Source organism: Entelurus aequoreus, linkage group LG27 (assembly GCF_033978785.1).
Source record: "Entelurus aequoreus isolate RoL-2023_Sb linkage group LG27, RoL_Eaeq_v1.1, whole genome shotgun sequence".
In the NCBI taxonomy this organism is placed as follows: Eukaryota; Metazoa; Chordata; class Actinopteri; order Syngnathiformes; family Syngnathidae; genus Entelurus; species Entelurus aequoreus.
In genome coordinates, this window is record NC_084757.1 from 11,017,300 (window position 1) to 11,045,084 (window position 27,785).

Genomic DNA, 27,785 nt, shown 5'->3' on the forward strand with positions numbered 1-27,785 from the left:
ATTAAAAACAAGGCAACCGTTTTATTTTATGTATTTTATATATTTAATATAACACTGTTTGGAATGAAAATAAAACACTGTACTTTCATCAAGGGATTTTTCGACGTACCACTAGTTAGAGCCCGCGTACCACTAGTGCCACATGTACCACAGTTTGAGAATACTTTATATAATATTATGACATTTTAGTTGAAATAATTGTTTCTCATATTATTTTGTCCTATCGCTGTTTTTTTCATTCCTGAAATAAACATGTTTAGCCCCTTTTGCCTCATATAATTACTGTAATTTACAAACATGTTGATTTATACAGCAAATATGAGTTTATACTCATCATATTCTGCTTTATTCTTGAAAAAATATGTATTTTTCTTGTAATATTACACTTTTTTTCTTTTAACATTCCAATTTTATTCTTGTAATATTTGGACTTTTTTTTAAAGTGTTTTTCTTGTAATATTACAAATTGTTTTTCTCTTAACATTACAACTTTATTCTCATATTATTGTGACTTAATCCTCAAAAAATTGTGTTTATTTTTCTTGTATTATTACAACATTTTAGATAAAACTTCACAACTTTATTTTTGCAATACTGTAACTTAAATCTCCAAAAAATAAAAAAGTTACTCCGATGTTTTCCCCTTTTTATTACACCTTTTATTCTCGTAATTTCACCATTTAAATCTCTGAACAAAAAATAATTCTACAATGTTTTTCTCGTAAGATTACAACTTTATTCTCATATTATTGTGACTTCATTCTCGAAAAATGTTGTTTATTTTTCTTATAATATTTCACAGTTTTAGTTGGAACTTCACAACTCTTTTTTTGCAATATTGTAACATAAAACCCCCCAAAAATAAAAATGTTGTTCTTGATTTTCCCTTTTTATTATACCTTTATTCTCGTAATTTCACCATTAAATCTCTAAACAAAAAATAATTCTAAAATGTTTTTCTCGTAAGATTACAACTTTATTGTCATATTATTGTGACTTAATTCTCAAAAAATGGTGTTTATTTTTTTTGTAATATTACAATGTTTTAGTTAAAACTTCACAACTTTATTTTTGTAATACTGTAACTTAAATCTAAAAAAAAAAAAAAAGGTTATTCCTCTTTTTCTTTTATTATACCCTTTTATTCTCGTAATTTCACCATTTAAATCTCTAAACAAAAAATATTGTATAATATTTTTCTTTTAAGATTACAACTTTATTCTCATAATATTGTGACTTAATTTTCGAAACATTTTGTTTATTTTTCTTGTAATATTTCACCATTTTAGTTGGAACTTCTTTTTTTTTGATACTGAAATTTAAATCTCCAAAAAATAAAAATAGAGATGTTGTTCATGTCTTTCCCTTTTTATTATACCTTTATTCTCGTAATTTCACCATTTAAATCTCTAAACAAAAAATGTTTACATTGTTTTTCTCGTAACATATTACAACTTTATTCTCATATTATTGTGACTTAATTCTCGAAAAATGTTGTTTATTTTTCTTGTAATATTACAATGTTTTAGTTAAAACGTCACGGCTTTATTTTTTGCAAAACTGTAAAATAAATCTCCAAAAAATAAAAAAGTTGCTCCGATGTTTTCCCCTTTTTATTATACCTTTATTCCCATAATTTCACGATTTAAATCTCTAAACAAAAAATAATTCTACAATGTTTTTCTCGTAAGATTACAACTTTATTCTCATATTATTGTGACTTAATTCTCAAAAAATGTTTTTTTTTTCCTTGTAATATTACAAAGTTTTAGTTAAAACTTCACAACTTAATTTTTGCAAAACTGTAAACTAAATCTCCAAAAAATAAAAAAGTTGCTCTGATGTTTTCCCTTTTTATTATACCTTCATTCCCATAATTTCACGATTTAAATCTCTAAACAAAAAAATTATTATACAATTTTTTTTCGTAAGATTACAACTTTATTCTCATCATATTGTGCCTTAATTCTCGAAAAATGTTGTTTATTTTTCTTGTAATATTACAACGTTTTAGTTAAAACTTCACAACTTTATTTTTGCAATACTGTAACTTAAATCTCCAAAAAATTAAACAAAGTTACTTCGATGCTTTCTCCTTTTTATTAAACCTTTTATTCTCATAATTTCACCATTTAAATCTCTAAACAAAAAATTATTCTACAATGTTTTTAATATTTCACTGTTTTAGTTGGAATTTCACAACTCTTTTTTTTTTTTTTTTTACAATACTGTAACTTAAATCTAAAAAAAAAAAAAAAAAAAAAATTGTTCTTAAGTTTTTCCTTTTTATTACACCTTTTATTCTCATAATTTCACCATTTAAATCTCTAAACAAAAAATTATTCTACAATGTTTTTCTTGCAACATATTAACATATTATTCTCATTATAATGTGACTTAATTCTCAAAAAAAATTCTTGTGATATTATGTTTTATTTACCACTTTATTTTTGCAATATTGTAACATAAATCTCCCCAAAAAAGTAAGTTAATCCGATGTTTTTCCCTTTTTATTACACCTTTATTCTCGTAATTTCACCATTTAAATCTCTAAACAAAAAAACAATATTACCATGTTTTTCTCGTAAAATATTACAACTTTATTCTCATATTATTGTGACTTAATTCTCATAACATATTATTAATTTTATTTAAAAAAATACTAACATTTTCCAACATTTTTCTCATAAACGGCGTGACCAGGTGGCGTGACGGAGTGTCTACAAACAGCGTACTCCTGCTTCCTGCGCTCCTGCAACGGCGGAGGAAAGAAGTCCGTGGACGGCTGTCACAACGTGGGCCTGCTCGCACACGACGGTCGCGCCACGGAGGGAGGACCCGACCTCGGCGTGGCTCGCCAGTACTACGAGAAGGCGTGCGCCGGCGGCTTCGCTCCCTCCTGCTTCAACCTGAGCGCCATGTACATCGATGGCAAATCCAAAGGGGTGGCGCCGGATATGACGCTGGCGCTGAAGTACGCCGACCGCGCCTGTGAGCTGGGACACGTGTGGGGCTGCGCCAACGCCAGCCGCATGTACAAACTCGGGGACGGCACGGAGAAGGACGAGAAGAAAGCGGAGGCGTTGAAGAATCGGGCGAGGGAGCTGCACGGCTTGCAGAAGGAGCGGCAGCTCAAATTTGGGGAGTGACAATGTGACCTTTGAAATGTTCAAATTCAGTCTCTTTGTTCATCTCACATTACAAAGCTCAAACAGCTTGAGGTCCCTTAAAATAGTTCAAATAAAATAAAGTTTTGCAGTAGTTTGACCATCAGAGGGCGCTTAAACCTAAGGGAAGTGTTTATTTTCTTTTTATGGCTATACTTAATAAGGAAGCAATTCTGTATAACCACCACCAGGTGGCAGCATTAACTTACTTGTCCAAAATAGTACAATTTAAAGAGATTTGTCCCAATAAACACCTTCACAATTAGCAACAAACAAATAAAGCCTATTTTCGGATGTGGATCGTTTGACTGCTTGTTTAAAATATTGCGGTTTTGAACATTTTAAATGTGTTTTATGACGACACGTTCAACTCTTATGATGTGTTCACATATCTCGGAAAGTTGGCAATTTCTCAAAATCCTTCACACCTAAGCTTTGTTTGCCAGCATACTCACTAGTTTTCAGTATATCGAGTTTAATGCTAAGCAGCAATTGTCGACAGTCGCACGTTTTAGCGTTTACTCTTTCTAACTGAAACTATTTTGCGGTGGAGCTCCCAGAGTATTGATATGTCCCAGTTACATGGAATGCGGCGTAATATTGTGTACTTGTAAGAAGCCCCGCCCCTTGGCCGGGCATCGCTCTGTCATCGGCGAACGCCTGCTTGCTTGAGGTCCCATAAAATAATATAAAGTAATGCAGTAGTTTGACCATCAGGGGGCGCTAAAACACAAGGGAAGTGTTTTCGTCTCTTTTTATGGTTGTACCTAATAAGGAAGCAAGTCTGTGTAATCACCACCAGGTAGCAGCATTAACTTACCTAACTAAAATAGTACGATTTAAAGAGATTTACCCCAATAAACACATGCACAAATGGCAACAAACAAATCAAGCTTCCTTTCGAATCTAGGTCGTTTACCTGCTTGTTTAAAATATTGCGGTTTTGAACATTTTAAAGATGTTTTATGACGACACGTCCAACTCTTATGATGTGTTCACATATCTCGGAAAGTTGGCTATTTCTCAAAATCCTATACGCATAATAACCTGTTTGTTTGCCAGCATACTCACTAGTTTTCAATATATCGACTTTAATGCTAAGCAGCAATTATACTAGGGTCGACATTCGTGCGTTTTAGTGTTTACTTTTTCTAACTGAAACGGTGGAGCTCCCAGAGTATTGATATGTCCCAGTCACATGGAATGCGGCGCAATATTGTGTACTTGTAAGAAGCCCCGCCCCTTGGCCGTGCATCCCCCTTGGTCCTCATTCAAAACAGAACACAGCTGTTGAGGGCGCATCGCTTCTGTCCTCGGCGAACGCCTGCTCGCAAACGCCCCTAAAGCGGTCTCCTTTCTTGTCCATCTTCTTCTCCTAAAACCTGTTGGAATATTCCACGGAGACGACCGAATACGAAGGAGAGAACGCCCGTCGGTGCGCGGGTGAGTTGCACATAAAAGTGTTAGTTTGTTATCCCTAAGCAAATCACTTCTTAACCGTCGAGTTAGGTCAAGATAGCTAACGTTCTTTTTTATTTGGGGGGGGCGGGGGTGTTTGTTTTTATATGCGGCGTCCTCCGATGTCAAATAGGTCTCCAAACCCCCAAGAGAACACAAGTGCCACGATTTATATAATGGTTCTTTTTTAATAGTTTTTTGTGTATATAGCTAGTTTAATGTCAAGCCCACGCGCCCAGGTGAGTATAAGGTGACCCCCCACGCGGCGGAAGTGTATCTGATATACTGCGTGCAATAAATCATGCGCTCCCCTCTTTAAGCTAGCAACATGCTAATGGCAGCTGGCGGCGGCGGCGTCTTATGGCGCCAGTGGAGTCGCATTGTGCGGCGGTGTGTTTGTTTCTTATGCCTTCCCATTTGTGCACTTTTAAGCCGACCAGTTGGCGTTGCTCGGACCGGCAGCTGCATAGTTTTGCAGGGCAGCCATGCTCTGCTGATGGGCGGCGAACCCCACGCACGGTCGGGGGGGCGGGGAGGGGGGTGCTTTTTGGGTGTGGCGGAGGTTCACCCACGAACAATGCATCGCCGGTCTTATCTTGATTATAACTCGTTTTTTATGTTAAATGCACACACGACTACTTGCAAAGGTGTTCCTGCCGAAGAGGTGCGTGGAATGACAGTCAAAAAGGAGGCAACTTTGGACCCAGGCACTATTTATTAAAGTTTACTTATATAGCCCTAAATCACGAGTGTCTCAAAGGGCTGCACAAGCCACAACGACATACTCTGCTCAGATCCCACATCAGGGCAAGGAAAAACTCAACCCAATGTGGTACAATGAGAAACCTTGGAGGGGACCACAGATGTGGGGACGCCCCCTGGGCAACCGGTGCAATGGGCGTCGAGTGGATCTAGCATAATAGTGTGAGAGTCCAGTCCATAGTGGATCTAACATAATAGTGTGAGAGTCCAGTCCATAGTGGATCTAACATAATAGTGTGAGAGTCCAGTCCATAGTGGATCTAACATAATAGTGAGAGAGTCTAGTCCATAGTGGATCTAACATAATTGTGAGAGTCCAGTCCATAGTGGATCTAACATAATTGTGAGAGTCCAGTCCATAGTGGATCTAACATAATAGTGAGAGTCCATAGTGGATCTAACATAATAGTGAGAGAGTCTAGTCCATAGTGGATCTAACATAATAGTGAGAGTCCAGTCCATAGTGGATCTAACATAATAGTGAGAGAGTCTAGTCCATAGTGGATCTAACATAATAGTGAGAGAGTCCAGTCCATAGTGGATAGGGATGTCCGATAATGGCTTTTTGCCGATATCCGATATGCCGATATTGTCCAACTCTTTAATTACTGATACCGATATCAACCGATATATACAGTCGTGGAATTAACACATTATTATGCCTAATTTGGACAACCAGGTATGGTGAAGATAAGGTACTTTTTAAAAAAATGAATCAAATGAAATAAGATAAATAAATTAAAAACATTTTCTTGAATAAAAAAGAAAGTAAAACTATATAAAAACAGTTACATAGAAACTAGTAATTAATGAACATTTGTAGAATTAACTGTTAAAGGTTAGTATTATTAGTGGACCAGCAGCACGCACAATCATGTGTGCTTATGGACTGTATCCCTTGCAGACTGTATTGATATATATTGATATATAATGTAGGAACCAGAATATTAATAACAGAAAGAAACAACCCTTTTGTGTGAATGAGTGTAAATGGGGGAGGGAGGTTTTTTGGGTTGGTGCACTAATTGTAAGTGTATCTTGTGTTTTTTATGTGGATTTAATAAAAAACAAACAAAAAAAAACGATACTGATAATAAAAAAAACGATACCGATAATTTCCGATATTACATTTTAACGCATTTATCAGCGGATAATATCGGCAGACCGATATTATCGAACATCTCTAACAGTGGATCTAACATAATTGTGAGAGTTCAGTCCATAGTGGATCTAACATAATAGTGTGAGAGTCCAGTCCATAGTGGATCTAACATAATAGTGTGAGAGTCCAGTCCATAGTGGATCTAACATAATAGTGAGAGAGTCTAGTCCATAGTGGATCTAACATAATTGTGAGAGTCCAGTCCATAGTGGATCTAACATAATTGTGAGAGTCCAGTCCATAGTGGATCTAACATAATAGTGAGAGAGTCCAGTCCATAGTGGATCTAACATAATAGTGAGAGAGTCCAGTCCATAGGGGATCTAACATAATAGTGAGAGTCCAGTCCATAGTGGATCTAACATAATAGTGAGAGAGTCCAGTCCATAGTGGATCTAACATAATAGTGAGAGTCCAGTCCATAGTGGGTCTAACATAATAGTGAGAGAGTCTAGTCCATAGTGGATCTAACATAATAGTGTGAGAGTCCAGTCCATAGTGGATCTAACATAATAGTGAGAGTCCAGTCCATAGTGGATCCAACATAATAGTGAGAGTCCAGGCCATAGTGGATCTAACATAATAGTTTTAGAGTCCAGTCCATAGTGGATCTAACATAATAGTGAGAGTCCAGTCCATAGTGGATCTAACATAAAAGGGAGAGAGTCTAGTCCATAGTGGATCTAACATAATAGTGTGAGAGTACAGTCCATAGTGGATCTAACATAATAGTGTGAGAGTCCAGTCCATAGTGGATCCAACATAATAGTGAGAGTCCAGGCCATAGTGGATCTAACATAATAGTTTTAGAGTCCAGTCCATAGTGGATCTAACATAATAGTGAGAGTCCAGTCCATAGTGGATCTAACATAAAAGGGAGAGAGTCTAGTCCATAGTGGATCTAACATAATAGTGAGAGTCCAGTCCATAGTGGATCTAACATAATAGTGAGAGAGTCTAGTCCATAGTGGATCTAACATAATTGTGAGAGTCCAGTCCATAGTGGATCTAACATAATAGTGAGAGTCCAGTCCATAGTGGATCTAACATAATAGTGAGAGAGTCTAGTCCATAGTGGATCCAACATAATAGTGAGAGTCCAGTCCATAGTGGATCTAACATAATAGTGAGAGTCCAGTCCATAGTGGATCTAACATAATAGTGAGAGTCCAGTCCATAGTGGATCCAACATAATAGTGAGAGTCCAGTCCATAGTGGATCTAACATAATAGTGAGAGTCCAGTCCATAGTGGGGCCAGCAGGAGACCATCCCGAGCGGAGACAGGTCAGCAGTGCAGAGACGTCCCAACCGATGCACAGATGAGCGGTCCACCCCGGGTCCCGACTTTGGTGAAATGGAGAAGTCTGATCTACAAAATGTGCAGGCAGCATACCCCTTCCCCTTCGAGCTGTCCTGGATAAACCGACATTATTTTTTCCAATCATTTTGGAACTTGCAAGCGTAACTTCTTCTTCTTACTCGTCGTGGCCATGTCTCTTCTTCTGCTTCGTCTCCTTCTTCTTCTGTTCTGATTGCCGCGCTTGACTTCGAGGTGTAACCGTTATTATTGTCCGGCCCGAAAACGGCGCCCAGTGAAGGAGGGTGTTGCAATATTGTTTTCCGGGTGGAAATCGGGAGAAATTTGTGAGAATGGTGGCACCGGGAGATTTTCGGGAGGGGCACTGAAATTCGGGACTCTCCCGGGAAAATCGGGAGGGTTGGCAAGTATGGTGGGGACCCCGTCCCCTGGGCGACCGGTGCAATGGACGTGGAGTGGATCTAGCTCATAGTGTGAGAGTCCAGTCCATAGTGGATCTAGCTCATAGTGTGAGAGTCCAGTCCATAGTGGATCTAGCTCATAGTGTGAGAGTCCAGTCCATAGTGGATCTAGTTCATAGTGTGAGAGTCCAGTCCATAGTGGGGCCAGCAGGGGGTCATCTTGAGTGGAGACAAGTCAGCAGCGCAGAGACGTCACCGACTGATGCACAGATGAGTGGTCCACCCCGGGTCCCGACTTTGAACAGCTAGCGCATCATCTGTGGTCACCTAATAACCTCTCCACGCAGGAGAGGGGGGGCAGAACAGAAAAGAGACGGCAGATCAACTGGTCTAAAAGGGGGGGTCTATTTAAAGGCTAGTGTATACAAATGAGTTTTAAGATGTGACTTGAATGCTTCTACTGAGGTAGCATCTCTAACTGTTACTGCTAGAACATTCCAGAGTACTAGAGCCCCAATAGCTTTTTTTGGGGCTCTGGGAATCACTAATAAGCCGGAGTTCTTTGAGCGCAGATTTCTGGCCGGGACATATGGTACAATACAATCGGCAAGATAGGATGTAGTATCTTATACGTAAGTAGCAAAACCTTAAAGTGCACAGGAAGCCAGCGCAGGTGAGCCAGTATAGGCGTAATATGGTCAAACTTTCTAGTTCTTGTCAAAAGTCTAGCAGCATCTAAAGTTGCATTCCAAGTTTGGTGTCCTTCCTAAAATGTCAGAAATCGAGACGAGGAAGTTGGAATGCAAACCTTAAAGGAAGGCGTCGTAATTGACCATCAGCAAGCTGCCTTTTATTTATAACGCTGCATTATTGTCAATCAATAACAACCGTGCAGAGTTATTGTCTGTTTACTTACAGCAAACACTGCTCAATACCATCTGCAAGATCATATTAATAAGAATATTAGGGTGTGTTTTCACTTGTCACCTTGGGTTCTGTCAGAATGGACCAGATTCTGTTTGCTCTGCCGGTACGGCGAACGCAGAAACATCATTTTAGTAATCGATTAGTTGGTTCGATTAATCAAGTAATCCTATAAAACACACTTTCTTGCCTCAATGCATATCTTAGAGAAAATAGTTGAGATAAACAATTTCTGTCTACCTTCTATTTACGCGTTCACCTTTTGTTGACTGTGTTCTACTTTCTATTTATCTCGTTTCACTTTCTTTTTTACTTGTTTTAACTTTGCCTGGCATTTTATACATTGTTATTAGTTACTCCTAACCAGCGGTGTCAAACTCGTTTTCATTGAGGGCCACATCTTGGTTAGGGCCGCTTGTAACTGTGAATACTACATACATATATAAACACTATTGTCTTTACATTTAATTATTAGATTTTTTTTTTTACATAAGCAAATTATACGATGACGTCATAATCACCGCGCCCCCACCGCCACAGGTATTTCGGCAGTCTAGGGGAAACCCTGAATACTGCACAACTTCTCCTTTTTTGTAGTAAGCAAGCAAAAAGGTTACAAAGGCTCCTAATTTAGCTGCTGACGTATGCAGTAACATATTGTGTCATTTATCATTCTATTATTTTCTCAACATTATTAAGGACAAGTGGTAGAAAATGTCTTATTAATCTACTTGTTCATTTACTGTTAATATCTGCTTACTTTCTGTTTTAACATGTTCTATCTACACTTCTGTTAAAATGTAATAATCACTTATTCTTCTGTTGTTTGGATACTTTACATATGTTTTGGGTGATACTACAAATGTTGGTATCAATCCAATACCAAGTAGTTACAGGATCATTCATTGGTCATAATTAAAGTTCTCCTGTGTCCTGGGACGTATTTCATGAGTTTATAAACAATGTAAAAATGGCCAAAAAAAATTGTGACAAACTGACAATGAAAAATATTGATGTTATTGTAGTATCAACTATATACAGCTTTTGTACTTGGTATTGTTACAGTTGATGTATGTGCAGGTACGCCTATTTGTTTACACTCAGAAGTGCTAGCTTGCTATTAGCGGTTAGCTAATGTATCCTTCTACGGCAGACCTGGGTGATTATTTTTGACTCTGGGTCCTGTGTGTATAATATATATATATATATATATATCAGTGTTTCCCACATTCATTTATTTGTGGCGGCCCGCCACGAAAGAATTAAGTCCGCCACAAATAAAATAAAATATTTTTATTTTTTATTTTTTATTTTTTATTTTTTTGTCCTGTCCAGCTTCTCAGGCAAATCATATAGTTGATGTAGATGCCCATATAGGTTGTTCAGATTTACTTTACAAAAGAGAAGTGTAGGATACTTCTCTTGTTGCCTTATTTGTATTTAACCACTACTGTTTTCTGTTTATTTGTTACTGTGGCAGGACACCTCTGCCTCTGTTTCACTTTATGTTGCTGGTAAATAATATGGTTGTAGTAGTAGGCTAAAGTTAAATTATTTAGTATGCACTAATTAAAGGGGCAGAGCTTTAAGAGACATTTTAGCTTTTATATTTTATAAGATATATTTTTTGTAAGAACCACAATTAATAAATATATTTCAGTGAATAACTTATTGTTCAAATCTGTATATAAATATGTACATAAAGTGTTGTAATTATATTGTAAAATGGATGGATGGATGGACGTTTAAAACAAAACTGTTATTATTAATAAGTAAGTATACATTTTTTGAGCCTCTTTAGAGAAAATCATATCATTGTAGTAAATTATGCAAATTACTCGATGTCATGGTGACCACGCCCATAGCCACGCCCCCACCGCCACAGGTATCTTGGCAGTTTATGGGAAACACTGTATATATATTATAAGGGTGTAACGGTACACAAAAATTTCGGTTCGGTACGTACCTCGGTTTAGAGGTCACAGTTCGGTTCATTTTTGGTACAGTAAGAAAACAACAAAATATACATTTTCTGGTTATTTATTTACCAAAATTTGTAAACAATGGCTTTATCCTTTTAACATTGCTTTAAAATAGCTCTGTGTGTGATGGATGTGAGCCACCACTAGGCTGATGAGTGCAACAGCAGGCAGTCATGAATGCTAAGCATAACAATAACATACATATACACACAGGGTCCATTGCCGGGGTTAATGCAGTCAACATATATAAAATAAAAACTAAATAAGATAAGGCTCAGAATTGGTTTCTTAACAAAACCTTTCTACATATAAAGTGCAACATTAAACTGCTTCAAGTTGTTGTTCAGATTAAATAAAATGACAAAACTTTTCTTCTACATACAAAAAGTGCAACATTAAACAGTTTTAAGTCAACTCAGCCTCAGATTAACTTTTCTTTTTCCCCCCAGCCTTTAACCCTGGTGACTTTCACTCAATTTTCATGTTTTTTGCTAGAAAAATCAGTTTATCCACATTGTTTGCAGAAAGAGCAGACCTGCCTGCAGTTACAATGTCTCCAGCTGTGGAAAATACCCTTTGGCTGGGCACGGAGGTAGCAGGTATGGCGAGGTAGTGCCCGGCTAACTTGGCAGTAAGAGGATATATGGGCTCATTGTTCTTCCACCATAGAAGTGGGTCAAAATCTAGTTTTTAATGCAATATGGTTTTAAATCTGCTGTTATAAAAACATTTGTTATTGCTTTGGCCCAGCCTGACTCGCCGAGGAGAGGCTGCTTGAATGCGGTGGGGAGCTGTGTTTGCACCACGCTCGTCTTTCTCTTCGTTGAAGCGATGTTCACTTGGGGGTGGTGCCGCTTCAAATGCTCACATGCCTGATAGTTCCACCTTTTATTGTTAGTTAAAAAGCCAAAATACGTCCAGTTTTCCTCTTCTGTCTCCACACTGTTTCCACTTGTAACACCTGTGTGTGTGTGTTGACTGGCGACATGCGCCTCGGCTCAAATATTACCAGCAATGTCACCACGGTGCGCCGTCAAGTCCCTGGAAAAGAAAAGTACAGTACCAATATTTTTCTAGGGCAGTATAATGCCTTTTTTGATTCATCAGTACTTTATTAGTGTGGCTATGCTGTACAATCTTAGTCTTGAATAAAGCAAGGCCAACCCTTTATGCTGTCACCAAACTCAAACAAAACAAGGCGCGGGGAACCGTAGTTAAATATACTTGTCTCTTTTCAACTATTAGGTCTTGTTGATCAAAACAGCTAAAAAAATAAAATAAAAATATAACATACATAAAAAGACATTATAACATACATCCATAAATGTGGACGCATGTGGAAAAGTGCAATATATTTATCTGTACAGTATTCTATTTATTTATTTATATATATTTATTTAGTTTATATGTATATTTATATATTATTTATATATATTTATTTATATATGCACCTTATTGCTTTTTTATCCTGCACTACCATGAGTTTATGTAACAAAATTTCGTTCTTATCTGTGCTGTAAAGTTCAAATTTGAATGACAATAAAAAGGAAGTCTAGTCTAGTCTAAAATCATCAGAAATGCGGTCTCTAGTTCTAATAATTGGCCATGACGCATGTGCGTGTAATTATTATCAAAGGGCTGAAAACTGTTTTCACATATAATTTATGATAAATTGTTATGATTAGTATCAGCATTTGAGCTTTTTTTTGTTATTTTTCCATTTTTCCGCGATTTCTTGGTGTTTGTTTCTGCAATTTTCCGCGGTTCACAAAGGGCCTCGGGCGCTATTTGGGCACCCATGGTGCACGTTTTATTTTTTTCAAACCGGGAAGGCGAAGTGTTATCAAATAATGGAAGAGTTTCTCCAGCCTCTGCCGTCTCCTGGTAATGAACACTCCCTGGGCTTGTGGAGGTGCCCTGCATGTCTGGAACTAAAACTTTATGACCGCTTGTATTTGATTAACAAGTAAATGCTTGACGCAAGAATCACTTCCTCTCTTTCATAGGATTTTTCTAACACATTTGTTTGTTCACTCCTTGTGCTCAATCTGTTTTCGAGAGCTTTTTTGGAAGAGAAAAGCAAAAACTGAAATAACCTGTTTCATTTTCAATATCATTTGTTCACTTTTCACCATTATCTAAAGTTACCGTCAAGACTCCTCCTCAATTGCTTGTTAAGGCAGCATTCACATTTGTGGTTCGGTACTCTGGTCTGGACAAGGAAAAAAGTAAAGACATGACTGAGCAGGTTTTGTGACTTGTGGCGAAACTCCAATACTCCAAAATAAAATGCAGTCTACTGGTATAAAAATTTGTGTGTTTGAAACAGAGGACTCTCCTTATAGATCAGGGGTGTCAAACTTGTTTTCTTTGAGGGCCACATTGCGGTTATGACAGCTCTCAAGGGCCGCTTGTTACAGTGAATATACCGTATTTTCCGCACTATAAGGCGCACCGAATTATAAAGCGCACCTTCAATGAATGGCCTATTTTAAAACTTTGTTCATATATAAGGCGCACCGCATTATAAGGCGCTACAGTAGAGGCTGGGGTTACGTTATGCATCCCGTAGTTGCGAGACCTGTTGTGGCTCAATATTGGTCCATATATAAGGCGCACTGGATTATAAGGCGCACTGTCAGCTTTTGAGAAAATTGGAGGTTTTTAGGTGCGCCTTTATAGTGCGGAAAATACGGTATATGAATTTTATTATTGTATAATCTCATGATATTACACAATTCCATATGCATTTGATTGTTTTGTTCTGTACAAACTGATGGATAATGTATTGAAATTGTGGAAAAAACATTTTATTCTCACAAAATTTTTTTGAAATATGTGTTAATATAGGGGTGTCCAAACCTTTTTCACCAAGGGCCGCATCCTAAAAAGTTGAAGACTGTGGGGGTCATTTTGATATAATTTTTATTTTATAAAAAAAATAAAAACGTATGACATATTTAAAGACAACGCTTAGTGTCAGCTTTGTGTTATAGATGACAAAGTGTACTATTTTAGATATTACAGGGATACTAAAATGTAAGCAAAAAGACATAATGTAATAAGAAAAAGATGAATCATTGATACTAATAACTAATAATAATACATGTTGTCATGTATAACACAAATCTGACCCTAACTTTTGTCTTAAAATATTAAAAGTCTGTTTGTATCTTTTCTTATTTTACAAAATAGAACTATTTCAAAGTGGCCACCGCATACTTTAACTTTTCAGTATGCGATATCGGTGGGGAAAGTTTGAACACGTTTGGATTTATTAATATCAAATTGTCAGCTTTTTTTCTTGTTTCATCACAAATTTTTGCTCTTTTTTCACATTTTTACTGTTTTGTTTTTTTTAATCCAAAATTAAGCCGCAGGCTGCACTTTGGACACCCCTGTGTTTTGTTTGCATGGTCACATTGTTTTCACGTTTAGAAGAAAACTGATACAACTAATATTTTTCGTGGGAAAGATAAAGTTTACTTATTCTCAGGCTCACGAGGGCCACAAAAACGATGCGGCGGGCCAGATGTGGCCCTCGGGCCTTGAGTTTGACACCTATGTTATAGATAGTAGATGGATATAATTTGTTTGGGTGTATTTTGTGTTGAATTGCAGTCATTCGCTTTTCCTTCAAGACTGCATTTTTACAGTAAAAAGTCACATAAACTAATATTTTTATGTGGCCGACTGTGTCCAGAGTGACGGAGTGTTCTAAATCGATATTCGGTGCGTCCGTCTGGAGCTCTGTTTCCCCACACTTAACTTATGACACACAGAGGTCAGCGGTCCAGACTGGAATGCCTTTAACGTCACCCACCGGCTGTGTGGCTCTTGCTGAAAGGGAACCAAATCAATCTGATTTGCTACTCCTCTACCATCCGCCTCAGAATAATGTATTTATTTCATTGCACAATGCTCTGTCATGCCACGTCCAAAGAGCATTGTGTGATTGAGTGGTTAGATAATACTTGAGTTTTGTCCAAAAGGGACGGGGGGTCGGTTGTTTTCTCCACATTCCAGAGTTCCTCCAGCTTCTACAGTCGTGGGCTCTAGCTAGACGTGGAAGATCTGCGTCAAAAATGTTGGATAGTTGTCAGGTTGACACCGTCTTCGGTGCCACAAAACCTCTTTTTATTACAAAACCCAGAACCGGTGAAGTTGGCACTTAGTGTAAATCGTAAATAAAACCAGAATACAATGATTTGCAAATCTTTTTCAACTTATTTCAATTGAATGGACTGCATAGACTTAACGTTCGAACTGAGAAACTTTATTTTTTGCAAATATTAGCTCATTTGGAATTTGATGCCTGCAACATGTTTCAAAAAAGCTGGCACAAGTGGCAACAAAGACTGAGAAAGTTGAGGAATGCTCATCAAACAGTTATTTGGAACAGCCCACAGGTGAACAGGTTAATTGGGAACAGGTGGGTGCCATGATTGATATAAGAACCATAATATGATATAAGAAATACTTGAAAATATATACACCCCCCTCCCCCACCCATCTCCTGAATTAGGAGGTCTCAAGGTTGGCAAGTATGGTCGCGAGGGTGCCGGAGCCTATCTCAGCTGCATTCGGGCGGAAGGCGGGGTACACCCTGGACAAGTCGCCACCTCATCGCAGGGCCAACACAGATAGACAACATTTACACTCACATTCACACACTAGGGCCAATTTTTAGTGTTTCCAATCAACCTATCCCCAAGTGCATGTCTTTGGAGGCTGGAGGAAGCCGGAGTACCCGGAGGGAACCCATGCAGTCACGGGGAGAAAATGCAAACTCCACACAGAAAGATCCCGAGCTCTGGATTAAACCCACCTTTCAAAATCATAAATAAATAGCTAACAATTGAGTGAACAGATCGAGGGGGCTCTGTTGCGCTCACTATACCCTCTCTAAAAACATCCAGAAACTGGCAAAAATATTCCATGTACGTGTTGTGACCTAAAAATTAACCAAATATGAGTGATATTGTTATTGAAAGCGCCAATTTAGACAAGACTATTTTAGCGGCGCATTGATAGCATTGAGCTAATGCTATCTTACGTTGCTCTTTGTCTCAAACTTGCTGAAAGTAAATTCTAGATTCTAATTAGTAGACAAAGTTGGCCCTGGACCGACAGGCTGGTCGACTTTCACATCCCCGAGGTGGCAAACAAAGACCAAAAAAGACGCTTGTTGCAGCAACTTCTTTTTAACCCTTAATGAGGATTGGGACTGACTCTTCATCTTTAATGAAATTATGTGAACAACCCAGCGAGAGTGGGAAATATTACAGTAAGCGTTTGTTTTATTATGGTTGAATATGGTTAGTTTGTATGTTTAGCACTGAGCAATGCTGCGGATGCTAGTGTCACAATAAAGCTGCACCGGGTCGCAGTCGGCTTTCTAAAACGTATTACTCACCCTCTTTGTGTTCGGGCTCAAAAATATAAGGTTTCGTATCATATTTTTTCCCAAAGTAATCATAATTGGCTTTCACAAAGTCTGCTTTATTAGCATTGTTGTTGATGGGGAAGGGATGTTTGGTTCCTCACACAACGTTACACAATCACAATATCTCTTGAAACACTTACTACGAGAGTTGTGTGGTCCTCTGTGTTCTAAATTTTATTTATTTTATTTATTGTTTTAATTGGTTTTACCCTTTAAAATCGTTTTTAATCATATTTATTTTTATATTTTTTTATATTGGTTTTATATTAATTTTTTTGTTTTTATTCAAGGTTCATTTTGCCAATTTGTAGGGCTTCAACTATTTTGATAGTCGACTAGTCATCTACTATTGTAACAGTTAGTTGACTACCGGGTTTTCCGGACTATAAGCCGCTACTTTTTTCCAACGCTTTGAAACCTGCAGCTTACAAAACGGTGGGGCTAATTTATGGATTTTACTTCGAATGACCGTAATGTTTTGTATTCAACAAATAGTTTTCATATTACACCGACAGAGACACTGAAAAGGTGTTCATAAACTGTAAACCAGAATCGTCAAAATTCTTTTTAAAAGAAGTCTTGAAATATCTTCAGTCTTATGTTATGATGTGAGCTTATGTCATATATTAGTTTCACCTTGTAAATATAAACAAACCTTTGCATGATATTTACATTTTTTGAGTTTCACCAGTATGTACAGTATATTTTCTAAGGAGATGACAAAGGTTCTTAAAAATGAAAATGTAACTAAATGTTAAATACTAACCTGTGGATTTTTCGTCGCTAACGGATAAATTATGTGATTGATTAAACAAAGAAATCAAACAATGTACTAAAATCATCCACTTTAAGAAACCGTTCAAACTCAGTGTTTACAAAGTACAAGGAAGAAGAATCCCGATAAACATCTTGAACCTTATTTAAAAAGGAGAACATCTTATCTCGTAAAGGATGAATAAAGACATCAATGACTTTTCCGTTTTGTTTGATCAGCCATTTTACTGCTGTGTGACAGGCACCGTTTGGAAACAATTAAGGTATGTAAATAAACATTTACAACCTCTTCCTACAGTATGTAAATGTCTCATTTCACAACGTACCGGTATATACAGTCGTGGTCAAAAGAACTTGACTCTTGGTCACTTGTAAAGAACATAATGTCATGGCTGTCTTGAGTTTCCAGTCATTTCTACAACTCTTATTTTATTGTGATAGGGTGATTGGAGCACATACTTGTTAGTCACAAAAAACATTCATGAAGTTCGGTTCTTTTATGAATTTATTATGGGTCTACTGAAAATGTGACCAAATCTGCTAGGTCAAAAGTATACATACAGCAATGTTAATATTTGCTTACATGTCCCTTGGCAGGTTTCACTGCAATAAGGCGCTTTTGGTAGCCATCCACAAGCTTCTGCTTGAATTTTTGACCACTCCTTTTGACAAAATTGGTGCAGTTCAGTTAAATTTGTTGGTTTTCTGACGTGGACTTGTTGCTTCATCATTGTCCACACGTTTAAGTCAGGACTTTGGGAAGGCCAGTCTAAGACCTTAATTGTAGCCTGATTTAGCCATTCCTTTACCACTTTTGACATGTGTTTGGGGTCATTGTCCTGTTGGAACACCCAACTGCGCCCAAGACCCAACCTCCGGGCTGATGATTTTAGCTTGTCTTGAAGAATTTGGAGGTAATCCTCCTTTTTCATTGTCCCATTTACTCTCTGTAAAGCACCAGTTCCATTGGCAGCAAAACAGGCCCAGAGCATAATACTACCACCACCATGCTTGACGGTTGGAATGGTGTTCTTGGGATTTAAAGGCCTCACCTTTTCTCCTCCACACATATTGCTGGGTATTGTGGCCAAACAGCTCCATTTTTGTTTCATCAGACCACAGAACTTTCCTCCAGAAGGTCTTATCTTTGTCCATGTGATGTCAGACGAAACAAAAATTGAGCTGTTTGGCCACAATACCTAGCAATAGGTTTGGATTGTTAGCTATTTATTTATGATTTTGAATGTATAAAAAAGCCAAGCATATGTTGATACATGAAAAGAAAATTTAGTTGGTGTTTCTTAAATACCGGTGTGATTTATAATCCACAATACTATTGTTGGCCATATTTATATCATGTATTGTCTGTATTGCGCAACCTTAACCCAAAGACGGCCAAAACAGCATCAGGGAACTCAACTGTCCTCTCTGCCCGCATCCACACACAGTCAACTGTTACGTTTACGGCCTCACAGACAAGACTGAAATCCCAGAACCCTTACACTATACACAAAACCGCCAGGCAGCTCCATTTTGTGACATTAAAAAAACCTGGACAAAACGTAGCTACAGAAGAAAGTTACCCAACAGGTGATTGTGTTACCGGGCCTGGGCAGCGAGCAAAGTTGGTGTCCCTGCAACTTCCGGCACCTTCTGGACTTTGCTAATCCCAGGGATGCCGCGGTCGCTGCATTCAGGCCCATCTGTTCAGCCCTGTCGTAACTGCTCAGCCCAAGGCCTGCAAACGTGATTAGTGGGAGATTACATCTGCTTGAAGTGTAACTCCCCTTCTCCAAAACCAGTTATATAAAATATAATTAAAACAAGTCAAACATTGTTGGGATATTTGGTTGTTGAGTATACCCTATGTGCTTTCTGGACTTATCTACCCTGCTTCACATCATGCTCATGTAGAATGTCCTACACTACTGCACGGCTTAATGCGGCTTCACTTTCCTCCTCTACCGGATTGCCTGCGTCGTCTCTTTAGCTTCCCTCAGGGCGCTACATACGTATTTCAAGACGTCTTTTCAAGCTTTCTCTCTCATGTGTGCATGACCTCTGACTAATGCGGCTGCTCGTTAGCCAGGGTTACTTCCAAAAGCGCGTCTGACACATTTCGTTCTGCACTGACGGACGTGCATCATCTCTTTTTTCACATTATTATTAATGTGAGTGAGCGTGATTGAGTGCTTTTTGCATGTTAGGTTTTTTCGACATTGGCTTAAAGTGGGTGTCGTAGATGGTCCGCTAGCACGTGAGCTGTAGGGGGGGAATCTTTGGGCACGAGTCGATTAAAAATCGATTATTGATGCATCATTAACTTATGTATATTGGTTAGGGGTGTAACGGTACACAAAAATTTCGGTTCGGTACGTACCTCGGGTTATAAGTCATGGTTCGGTTCATTTTCTGTACAGTAAGAAAACAACAAAATATACATTTGTGGGTTATTAACCAAATTTGCTAAATCTTCCACCAAAAATGTTTTTCTTAGTTGAATATTTGATGTGAAGTAATCAGAACCTTGGATAGGTCAATAATTCATAATAACATTGTTTTGAGAAGAAAGAAAAAAAAAACAGCTTTGTTTTATTAGTCAACATTGCAACTTTTTCTAAATTACATTTAACCTTTTAGGCTTTTTTATTTCACTTTTGTTATGTTTTTGTTTATTTTAATAGTATTTTTAGAATGTGCCGTGGGCCTTTAAAACATTAACTGTGGGCTGCAAATGGCCTCCGGGGCACACTTTTGACACCCCTGCTATAGATAATAAAAAATTAAATCTGATAAATCTATGGATAAAAAGCAGAGCTTGGCGATACATGCGCGTTTATCATAACTCTCTCGCTCTCTCTGTCTCTGCGCCTCCCTCACCAATGCTGCTGGGCGCACAATTTGTTTTGTTTTTAACCCCTTCTTAACCCTGGACGTACATTGAAAATACCCGCAACCCTAACTCAAAATGCCGGACATTTGAGGCATTTAAGAAACTCCGCCCGACAGCTCCGCAAAAGAGGACATGTCCGGTGAAAAGAGGAAGTATGGTCAGTCTATCCTAGCCCGTTAGCAGCTAGCATGCCGTGTGTTGTGCCTCGGTGTGCATTGTTTACACAACGTACATTACGCTACTTAATATGTCCATGTGGAAACTCGTTCGGTACACCTCCGAACCAAACCGAAACCCCCGTACCGAAACGGTTCAATACAAATACACGTACCGTTACACCCCTAATATTGGTGCAGTTTTACATTTCTTTTTGTTTCCCTAAATAAGCGTTTATCACTCGCAACATTTAAAATCCGTGCATTTGTAAAAAAAACACAAAAAACCAGTGAAATTAATTCCCATTACATGTATTATGTTATATTAAACGTGTGCAAAACTGGAGCATAAGTGCCCTAGAACAGGGGTGCCCATTACCTCGATCGCGAGCTACCCGTCGATTGGGAGGGTGTGTCAGTCGATCGCCAGCCAGGCATTCAAAAAATAGACCTAAAAATTAGCGGTCATCAGTCTTTACCAACACGTCACTTTCGTCACTTGATTGACATTCACGGCACCTGAGGGTCTTCTGAGATGACGCTGGTTGCTGCGAGCTCATTATTAATAAAAAAATGACCGACAGGAAGGCGGGAAACACTTTTTATTTCAACAGACACTCGCGCCGTACCTGCCTTCAAAATTGCACAGTTCCTATCTTCACAGTAAAAGCGCTGCTTCATCCTGCCTGCGCTAACAAAATAAAAGTCTCAGAAAGCTGGCGTGCACGAGCTAGCAAGCTACGGAGTTTGCCCTCAATGTATTTCTTGTAAAGTGTATAAAAAGGAGTATGGAAGCTGGACAAATAAGATGCCAAAAAACAACCACTTTTGTGGTATTGGACCGAAACGAAGACGTTTTTTACTCCTCCATTTGAAAATGTGGAAGTTATCATCACTACTGTCTTATTCCAATCAATGCAAGTCATCAGAATCAGGTAATATACCAACTTATATTCTTGTCTTCATGAAAGAAAGGAATCTACATGTGTTAAACATGCTTGTATTATCATTAAACACCTTTAACTTGTTAACAAAAACGTCTCTTTGATGATTAAATGAATATAAATTATATATATGTATGAGGTAGATCCCTTTGATTTGGTCAATTGAAAAGTAGCGTGCCTGCAGAGAAAGTGTGGACACCCCTGCCTTAGAATAAAGGAGCTGGTCAGATCTCTCAGTGAGCTGTCTCGCTTCAGTCAGCCAAATTTTAGAAACGGTCTGCATTACATTATTTGCAATAAATACATCGATTATCAACGTTTACTAATAGATTTTATAATCGTCCATGTCCGAATTGCGATAAGTCTAAAAATAAATTATTTCCCCCACTTCTAACGTGAGCATACGTGTAAGATATGATGCTCGCCCACACCAGAGGCTGGCACCACTTTCCACTGTTTACTGAAATTTGCATGTAGGGTAGGGCTGAAAACTGTATCATGATATTGTCATGATTCGTTGCACGGATCATCTTTTTGTTTAGTTAAAGACTCCCTTAGTTCTGTTTCGGCACCCCTGGGTTTGTGTGTTCTTGGTTGCCATGGGTGTTGATTATTTTCACCTGCCTCTGATTAGTGTTCGGGACGCTCACCTGCTCCCGGGCAATAATCAGAGAGCTACTTACTCCTGATTTTCACCACACTTAGTCTTGTTTGCGCTATGCAACAAGTTACGTGGGTTCAATCTTTTATTCCTGATTCGATGCTAAGTTTTTGCCGTCAGCTATTTCCTTAGCAATCTGCGCGCTTTTCTGTATTTTTGTATTTTTCCTGATTTATGAAGAATAAATCAATCTCCTACCTGCATTATGTCTCCGGAGTTCCGTCTGCATCTTGGGGAAACGATCCACGCATTAACAGGCGACCCAGCCGTGACAGATTTAAGTGGTTTTTTATTGGTCGATATCGATAATCATTGATATTTTTATGATCTTTTAAAAATAAGGACCAGAGGCAAAATATATTAAATGTAAACACTTTTATATAAAATCTTACATTTCTCTGATTACAATCGTTTAAGCTATCAAGCCAGAAAGAAAAAGAAATGTCAACAAAATTCTGAAATGACATTGAACACTTAACCCTAACATCTTAAAATGAAGGTGTAAAAATAAGGAGTATGTAAGAAATGCTAAATAAAGTGGAACAAAATAATGTGAAAAAGTAAACGTAGAGATACCGGAGAACTATTTTCTGAGTGTGGTATGGATTACCAGTGCCTAGGTCTGACTACAGTCCGTTTATAAAAAAAAAAAAAAAAAAAAAATATATATATCCCAAAAACTGCCATGCTGTCGATGACTTTTTCTGTTTTAAAAGCACTCAATTTTAGTTTGTCTTCTCACTCCATACACGGAGTCAACCACGAGACAACAACCAAACTTGATCAGTCACTCTCACTGATCAGTCATCACTTCCTGCGTTCCTCGGTTACCAGAGAGCAAGTCCCTTTGTTCGTGCAACCAACCTTGCTTTGCAATTTCCGCTTTCTTCTGACAAGGAAGAAAAAAAAAAAGTTAAATCGATTACGTGTCTGTCGCGATATACTGTATATCGATATTGTTTTTATCTCCCAGCCCCCGTGTAACATTTATGGATGCCTTGCTAAACTGCCACTTCTTTTCTGCTGTCACTGCATTTGTCATGCGGTCTTACTTTCTTCTTCCTCTTTCCATCTGCTTGTGGTTTGTGTTCACTTCATTTTCATCTGCACGAAAAATACAATAAGGACCCTCTTCTTATCTTTTTTCATGACTGTGTGGTTTTTTTTGTTTTGTGTAAGCAAGCCCAGCTGCAGAAAAAAAAGAGTGCTCAATGTGTCAAAACATGCACCCTAGCTGTGTTCTCGGTGCTATAGTTGTTCTGATAAATACACTACATGATTATACCCCAGTTGTTTGTATTTCTCACAGAGCTCAGTGCACCCTACAAAACACTCACTGTAACTTTGGGATGTTAGGTTTGGTTAACGCTGCTGGGCAATATGGCCTAAAATCTATATCACGATACATATTGCAGCTTCCTGCAATAACAATATATATCACAATACATCATTTGGCATATAAATGATAATAAAACCGTTTCAAAATCATTTTGAAAGGCTCCCAATTTAGCTACGGGGGTATGCGGTAACCGATTGTGTCATTTCTGGTTGTATTATCTTCTCAAAACTATTATTAATCAACTTTATAATTTTACTGTTTATAGTTACTTACTTCCTGCCGTAACACGTTTCAATCTACACTTCAGTTAAAATGTACTTGACCTTTTTTACATTAGTTTTGTGCAATACCACAAATTTGGGTATCGATTCAATACCAAGTAGTTACAAGGGCAGTATTGGTCTTACTAGGGCTGCAACTAACGATTAATTTGATAATCGATTAATCTGTCGATTATTACTTCGATTAATAATCGGATAAAAGAGACAAACTACATTTCTATCCTTTCCTGTATTTTATTGGAAAAAAAACAGCATACTGGCTAAGGCTGAAACGACGCGTCGACGTACATCGGTTACGTAAATACGTCGACGCTGTTTTTGTGTGTCGACGCGTCGCATATTTACGTCACACTACCGTCATGGCGAAGCGCAAAGCAGACGATCAAAGCAGACGATGCGAGCGGTGCGAGCGAGGGGGAAAAAATCACGCCAAAAGTCGTCAAAAGTGTGGAAGTATTTCAATACACAGCCTAATAATGTTGTTGTATGCACACTGTGTCGAGCGTAAATGGCCTATCATAGCAGCACAACGGCTATGAACGAACATTTGAAAAGAAAACCATCAACCATCAACTAGTCAATCGTCCGCGTGAGCATACGTTGTCATCATTACACAAAAACATGAATGTGTCATTTGTATCTGCTAGGGGTGTAACGGTACGTGTTTTGTATTGAACCGTTTTGGTACGGGGCTTTTGGTTCGGTACGGGGGTGTACCGAACGAGTTTCTAAGCTAAAGCTAACTTTAGCTGCTAAAGTCTTAACAAGCTGCTTCGCTCCTACTGCCTCTGTCTCAGCACGCAGCATTGTCCCACCCATACAACCTTCTGATTGGTACACACGAAGCATTATCAGCCAATCAGCAGTGCGTATTCAGAGCGTTACCAGCCAATCAGCAGTGTGTATTCAGAGCGCATGTAGTCAGCGCTTCAGCGTGGAGCAGATAGATAGGTGTTTAGCAGGTGAGCATCAGGCAGCGGACTCTCCCCAAATGATAATAAACACCTCCCAGTCAACTACTAGTAACATCACTATGAGCCCGTTGACCTTCTAGAAACTTAAACTGCAGCTCAGCTCACTCTCAGTACTGGCTTGAGGTGAAGGCTAATTACCTCTCAGTTCCAGCCACATCGACCCCTTCTGAGCGCCTATTTTCAGCTGCTGGGAATATTGTAAACAAGAAAAGAACCAGAGCATGTAGACATGCTAACCTTTCTTCATTACAACTGTTAGTCACTCACTGGAATGAGTAGAATTGGTTATTGTGTACTGTGTTGGACTGGATGTTTATTTTGCACATTTTAAAAGCAGTACTTAATGTTTACAGTGCTCCAGAATATTTAGATTGGCACTTTTTTGTATTGGATGTTTATCTTTATTTTTGCACATTTTAGCAAATAAGCAATACTTTCACTTTTGTTGAAATGTTTACGCTGTTGTTACAGAATATTTCGTTTTACACTTTTTTGTATTGGATGTTTATCTTTATTTTTGCACATTTTAAAGCAAAATAAGCAATACTTTTACTTTTGAAATGATTATACTATTGCAGAATATTAATATTTGCACTGGATGTTGACTTTTATATTTGCACATTAAAAAGCAAATAAGCTACTTTTAATTTTGTTAAAGATTAAAAGTTTTAAATGTTTACATTGTTACAGAATATTTAGTCATGTTGTTGTCAATGTTGACTGAGTGGCCATACTTCTTTTTTTTTGTAAATAAAAGCCATGCCTTTTGAAAAAACTGGCCTACATTTATTTTTTCATCTTCATTTTGAATAAAAAAATAATCGGTAAAAGGAAAAATAATCTATAGATTAATCGAAAAAAAATAATCTATAGATTAATCGAAAAAAATAATCTATAGATTAATCGATAGAAAAATAATCGTTAGCTGCAGCCTTAATACTGGCACCATACTTATTTCGATTATTGTTTCTCAGCTGTTTGTATATGTTGCAGTTTATAAATAAAGGTTTATAAAAAAAATAAATACATAAAAAAAATTGCCTCTGCGCATGCGCAAAGCATAGATCCAACGAATCTGACTAAATTAATCGCCAACTATTTTTATAATCGATTTTAATCGATTAGTTGTTGCAGCCCTACGTCTTACCAATGCTAATATTGATACTTCAAATTTGTTTTTAATCACAATTAAAATTAGACAAAAGCACAGGATGGCATTGCAGTGTAACAATATCAATTAAACATTCAAATTATTGTCTTATTCCCTTTTAATTGTGTACAATATTTGAGCAAAATCAAGTCAACAGTACAAAATAACTAAACATAAGCAAAAATTATTATTGGTTCTAATTTAAACCCTTTGGTTTTTGCCCTTAAAGTCCTCCTGTGTCCAGGTATTTGTTTCGTCATTTCGTAAACAACAACAAAATTGATGCAATGAAAGATTTTTTTAAAATATAGACCTTAACACTGTAGTATTGACCATATACTGATATTATACTTGGTCTCATTACTATCAATATCTGCATCGATCCAACCACCCCATTCAAGAGCTGTAGCATAGCGGTTAGCATGGCTTCTTGTATCCTCCTACAGAGGGGAGTGTAGCATGTTTAGCTAGTCCTCGTCCTTCATTGATAATTATACTTGCAGGAAATTTTGTATAATTTGCTGCCATGTAGGTGAAGATCAGTGACTCACTCTGTGAAGGGACGTTAGCCACTAGTGAGGACGCTACATTGTGTTGAGGACGTGGTGGTTCGTGTCGCTGTCAAATTTGCGGGACACAGTTAGAATGTGTGTCAGGTTCAAACACTGATGACATCTATTAAACAGACAAGAAGCAAGGAATCATGCAGAGACAGAGTTACATTTTACTCATGAGGAGAGACGTATTGGGCTGTACACTTAGTTACAGTTCCAACCTACGCTCTAAGGCACAGCCCACATGCTCCACTATTTATTCGGGAGGTCCCTGGTTACATCACTGAGGCTGCTTCTGAAGGAAGGGGGGTAATTTCAGCAGCCCCAGTTAGACACAATATATGATTATTCAGAAATGGAAATGTGCTGACACTTGTGATATTGCCTTGTCTCTGCTTTGTCTGCGTTAAGGTACTCGATGTTCGCCCTTGGCAGTCAGCAGGCCGGGTCTGGACACAAACGCTGATACGAGACGATGTCCCTTTGCACAGATAGAAAAGTACAACTTCAGCACAATTGATAATAACTATAGCAACGGCCTTTAAGCAAAAGAGTTGTGTGATAACTTATACATAATTATTCTAACAATGTGTCGTCAGCATATAGTATTCAAAGCTCAATCGTCGTCTGAATGTATGCATCGTTTATCATTTATATCATGCAGCCTTAGTTAACACATTTTTAGAGGACTAACAAGCATATGTGTGTACAGTTTTTGGAAAATTAGTTAAAAGAAACATGGCTACCATCATTCAAAACCTTTTTACAACCTGACCTGGCATCAAAGTTATTAGCTATTTGTGTCATGAATATTAAAACGTATAGAATATCTGTATTACATGTTTGCTAGCATGTCATCCAAAGCATTTTGAGCACAATTTACAAGTCCTTATGTGATGACTATAATTCTGGATAATACAAACCGGCAAAGAATGACATGTACTAAACTAAAACAGTCTTGATGGAATCCGATCTCGGTGTGAACCCACTTGGTGCAAGGTTTGTGTGCTCCTTGAGGGTGCCTCGGTCTTAAGGTGACAGGTCAAAGGTGAGTTCAGGGGTAAAGCCCATAGCCTTTTTATACGGCATACAGAATGTCTGCTATGAACGTTCCATTCCACTTGACACCAGGAGGCTGCTATGCCATGGTGTGTTTCGCTTTCCATATCTTGAATAATAAGATCTGCGCAAGCTTTACCTGTGCTTTTTAGATGTTTTGTGGGGCTAAATTTGTGTTTTATTGTGTCGATACAGGCCAGTAAAATATCTGCTTACATTCACAAGACCACCGCTGACCTGACACAGAAACAGACAAATGCATGCTCCGATCTGAACTCCCGGTATCAGGTGCCGGAGACGAGCCTTCATGGTTTTTAACGCGCAGCTTCAACTAATCTGAAAACCCTGAGTGTCCTGGCTCGGGAGCTAAAACCCTGAGC

At 38.0% G+C, this 27,785-nt stretch overlaps 2 protein-coding genes across 5 annotated transcripts in view; both read left to right on the top strand.

Annotated features, from left to right (window-relative positions):
• The window catches only part of LOC133644153 (cytochrome c oxidase assembly factor 7), an 11,196-nt gene extending 7,729 nt beyond the window's left edge, over positions 1 to 3,467 (top strand). Inside the window, exon 3 of the mRNA XM_062038484.1 lies at positions 2,704 to 3,467. Within this exon, the coding sequence (XP_061894468.1) occupies positions 2,704 to 3,149 (446 nt within the window). The 3' untranslated portion in view covers positions 3,150 to 3,467. The remainder of the gene's footprint in view (positions 1 to 2,703) is intronic.
• A 957-nt stretch (positions 3,468 to 4,424) lies between these two features.
• The window catches only part of ralgps2 (Ral GEF with PH domain and SH3 binding motif 2), a 169,962-nt gene continuing 146,601 nt past the window's right edge, over positions 4,425 to 27,785 (top strand). For all 4 annotated transcript variants that reach the window (XM_062039064.1, XM_062039066.1, XM_062039065.1 and 1 more), the window contains exon 1: positions 4,425 to 4,610. The gene's annotated coding sequence lies outside the window, so the exon portion shown is untranslated. The remainder of the gene's footprint in view (positions 4,611 to 27,785) is intronic.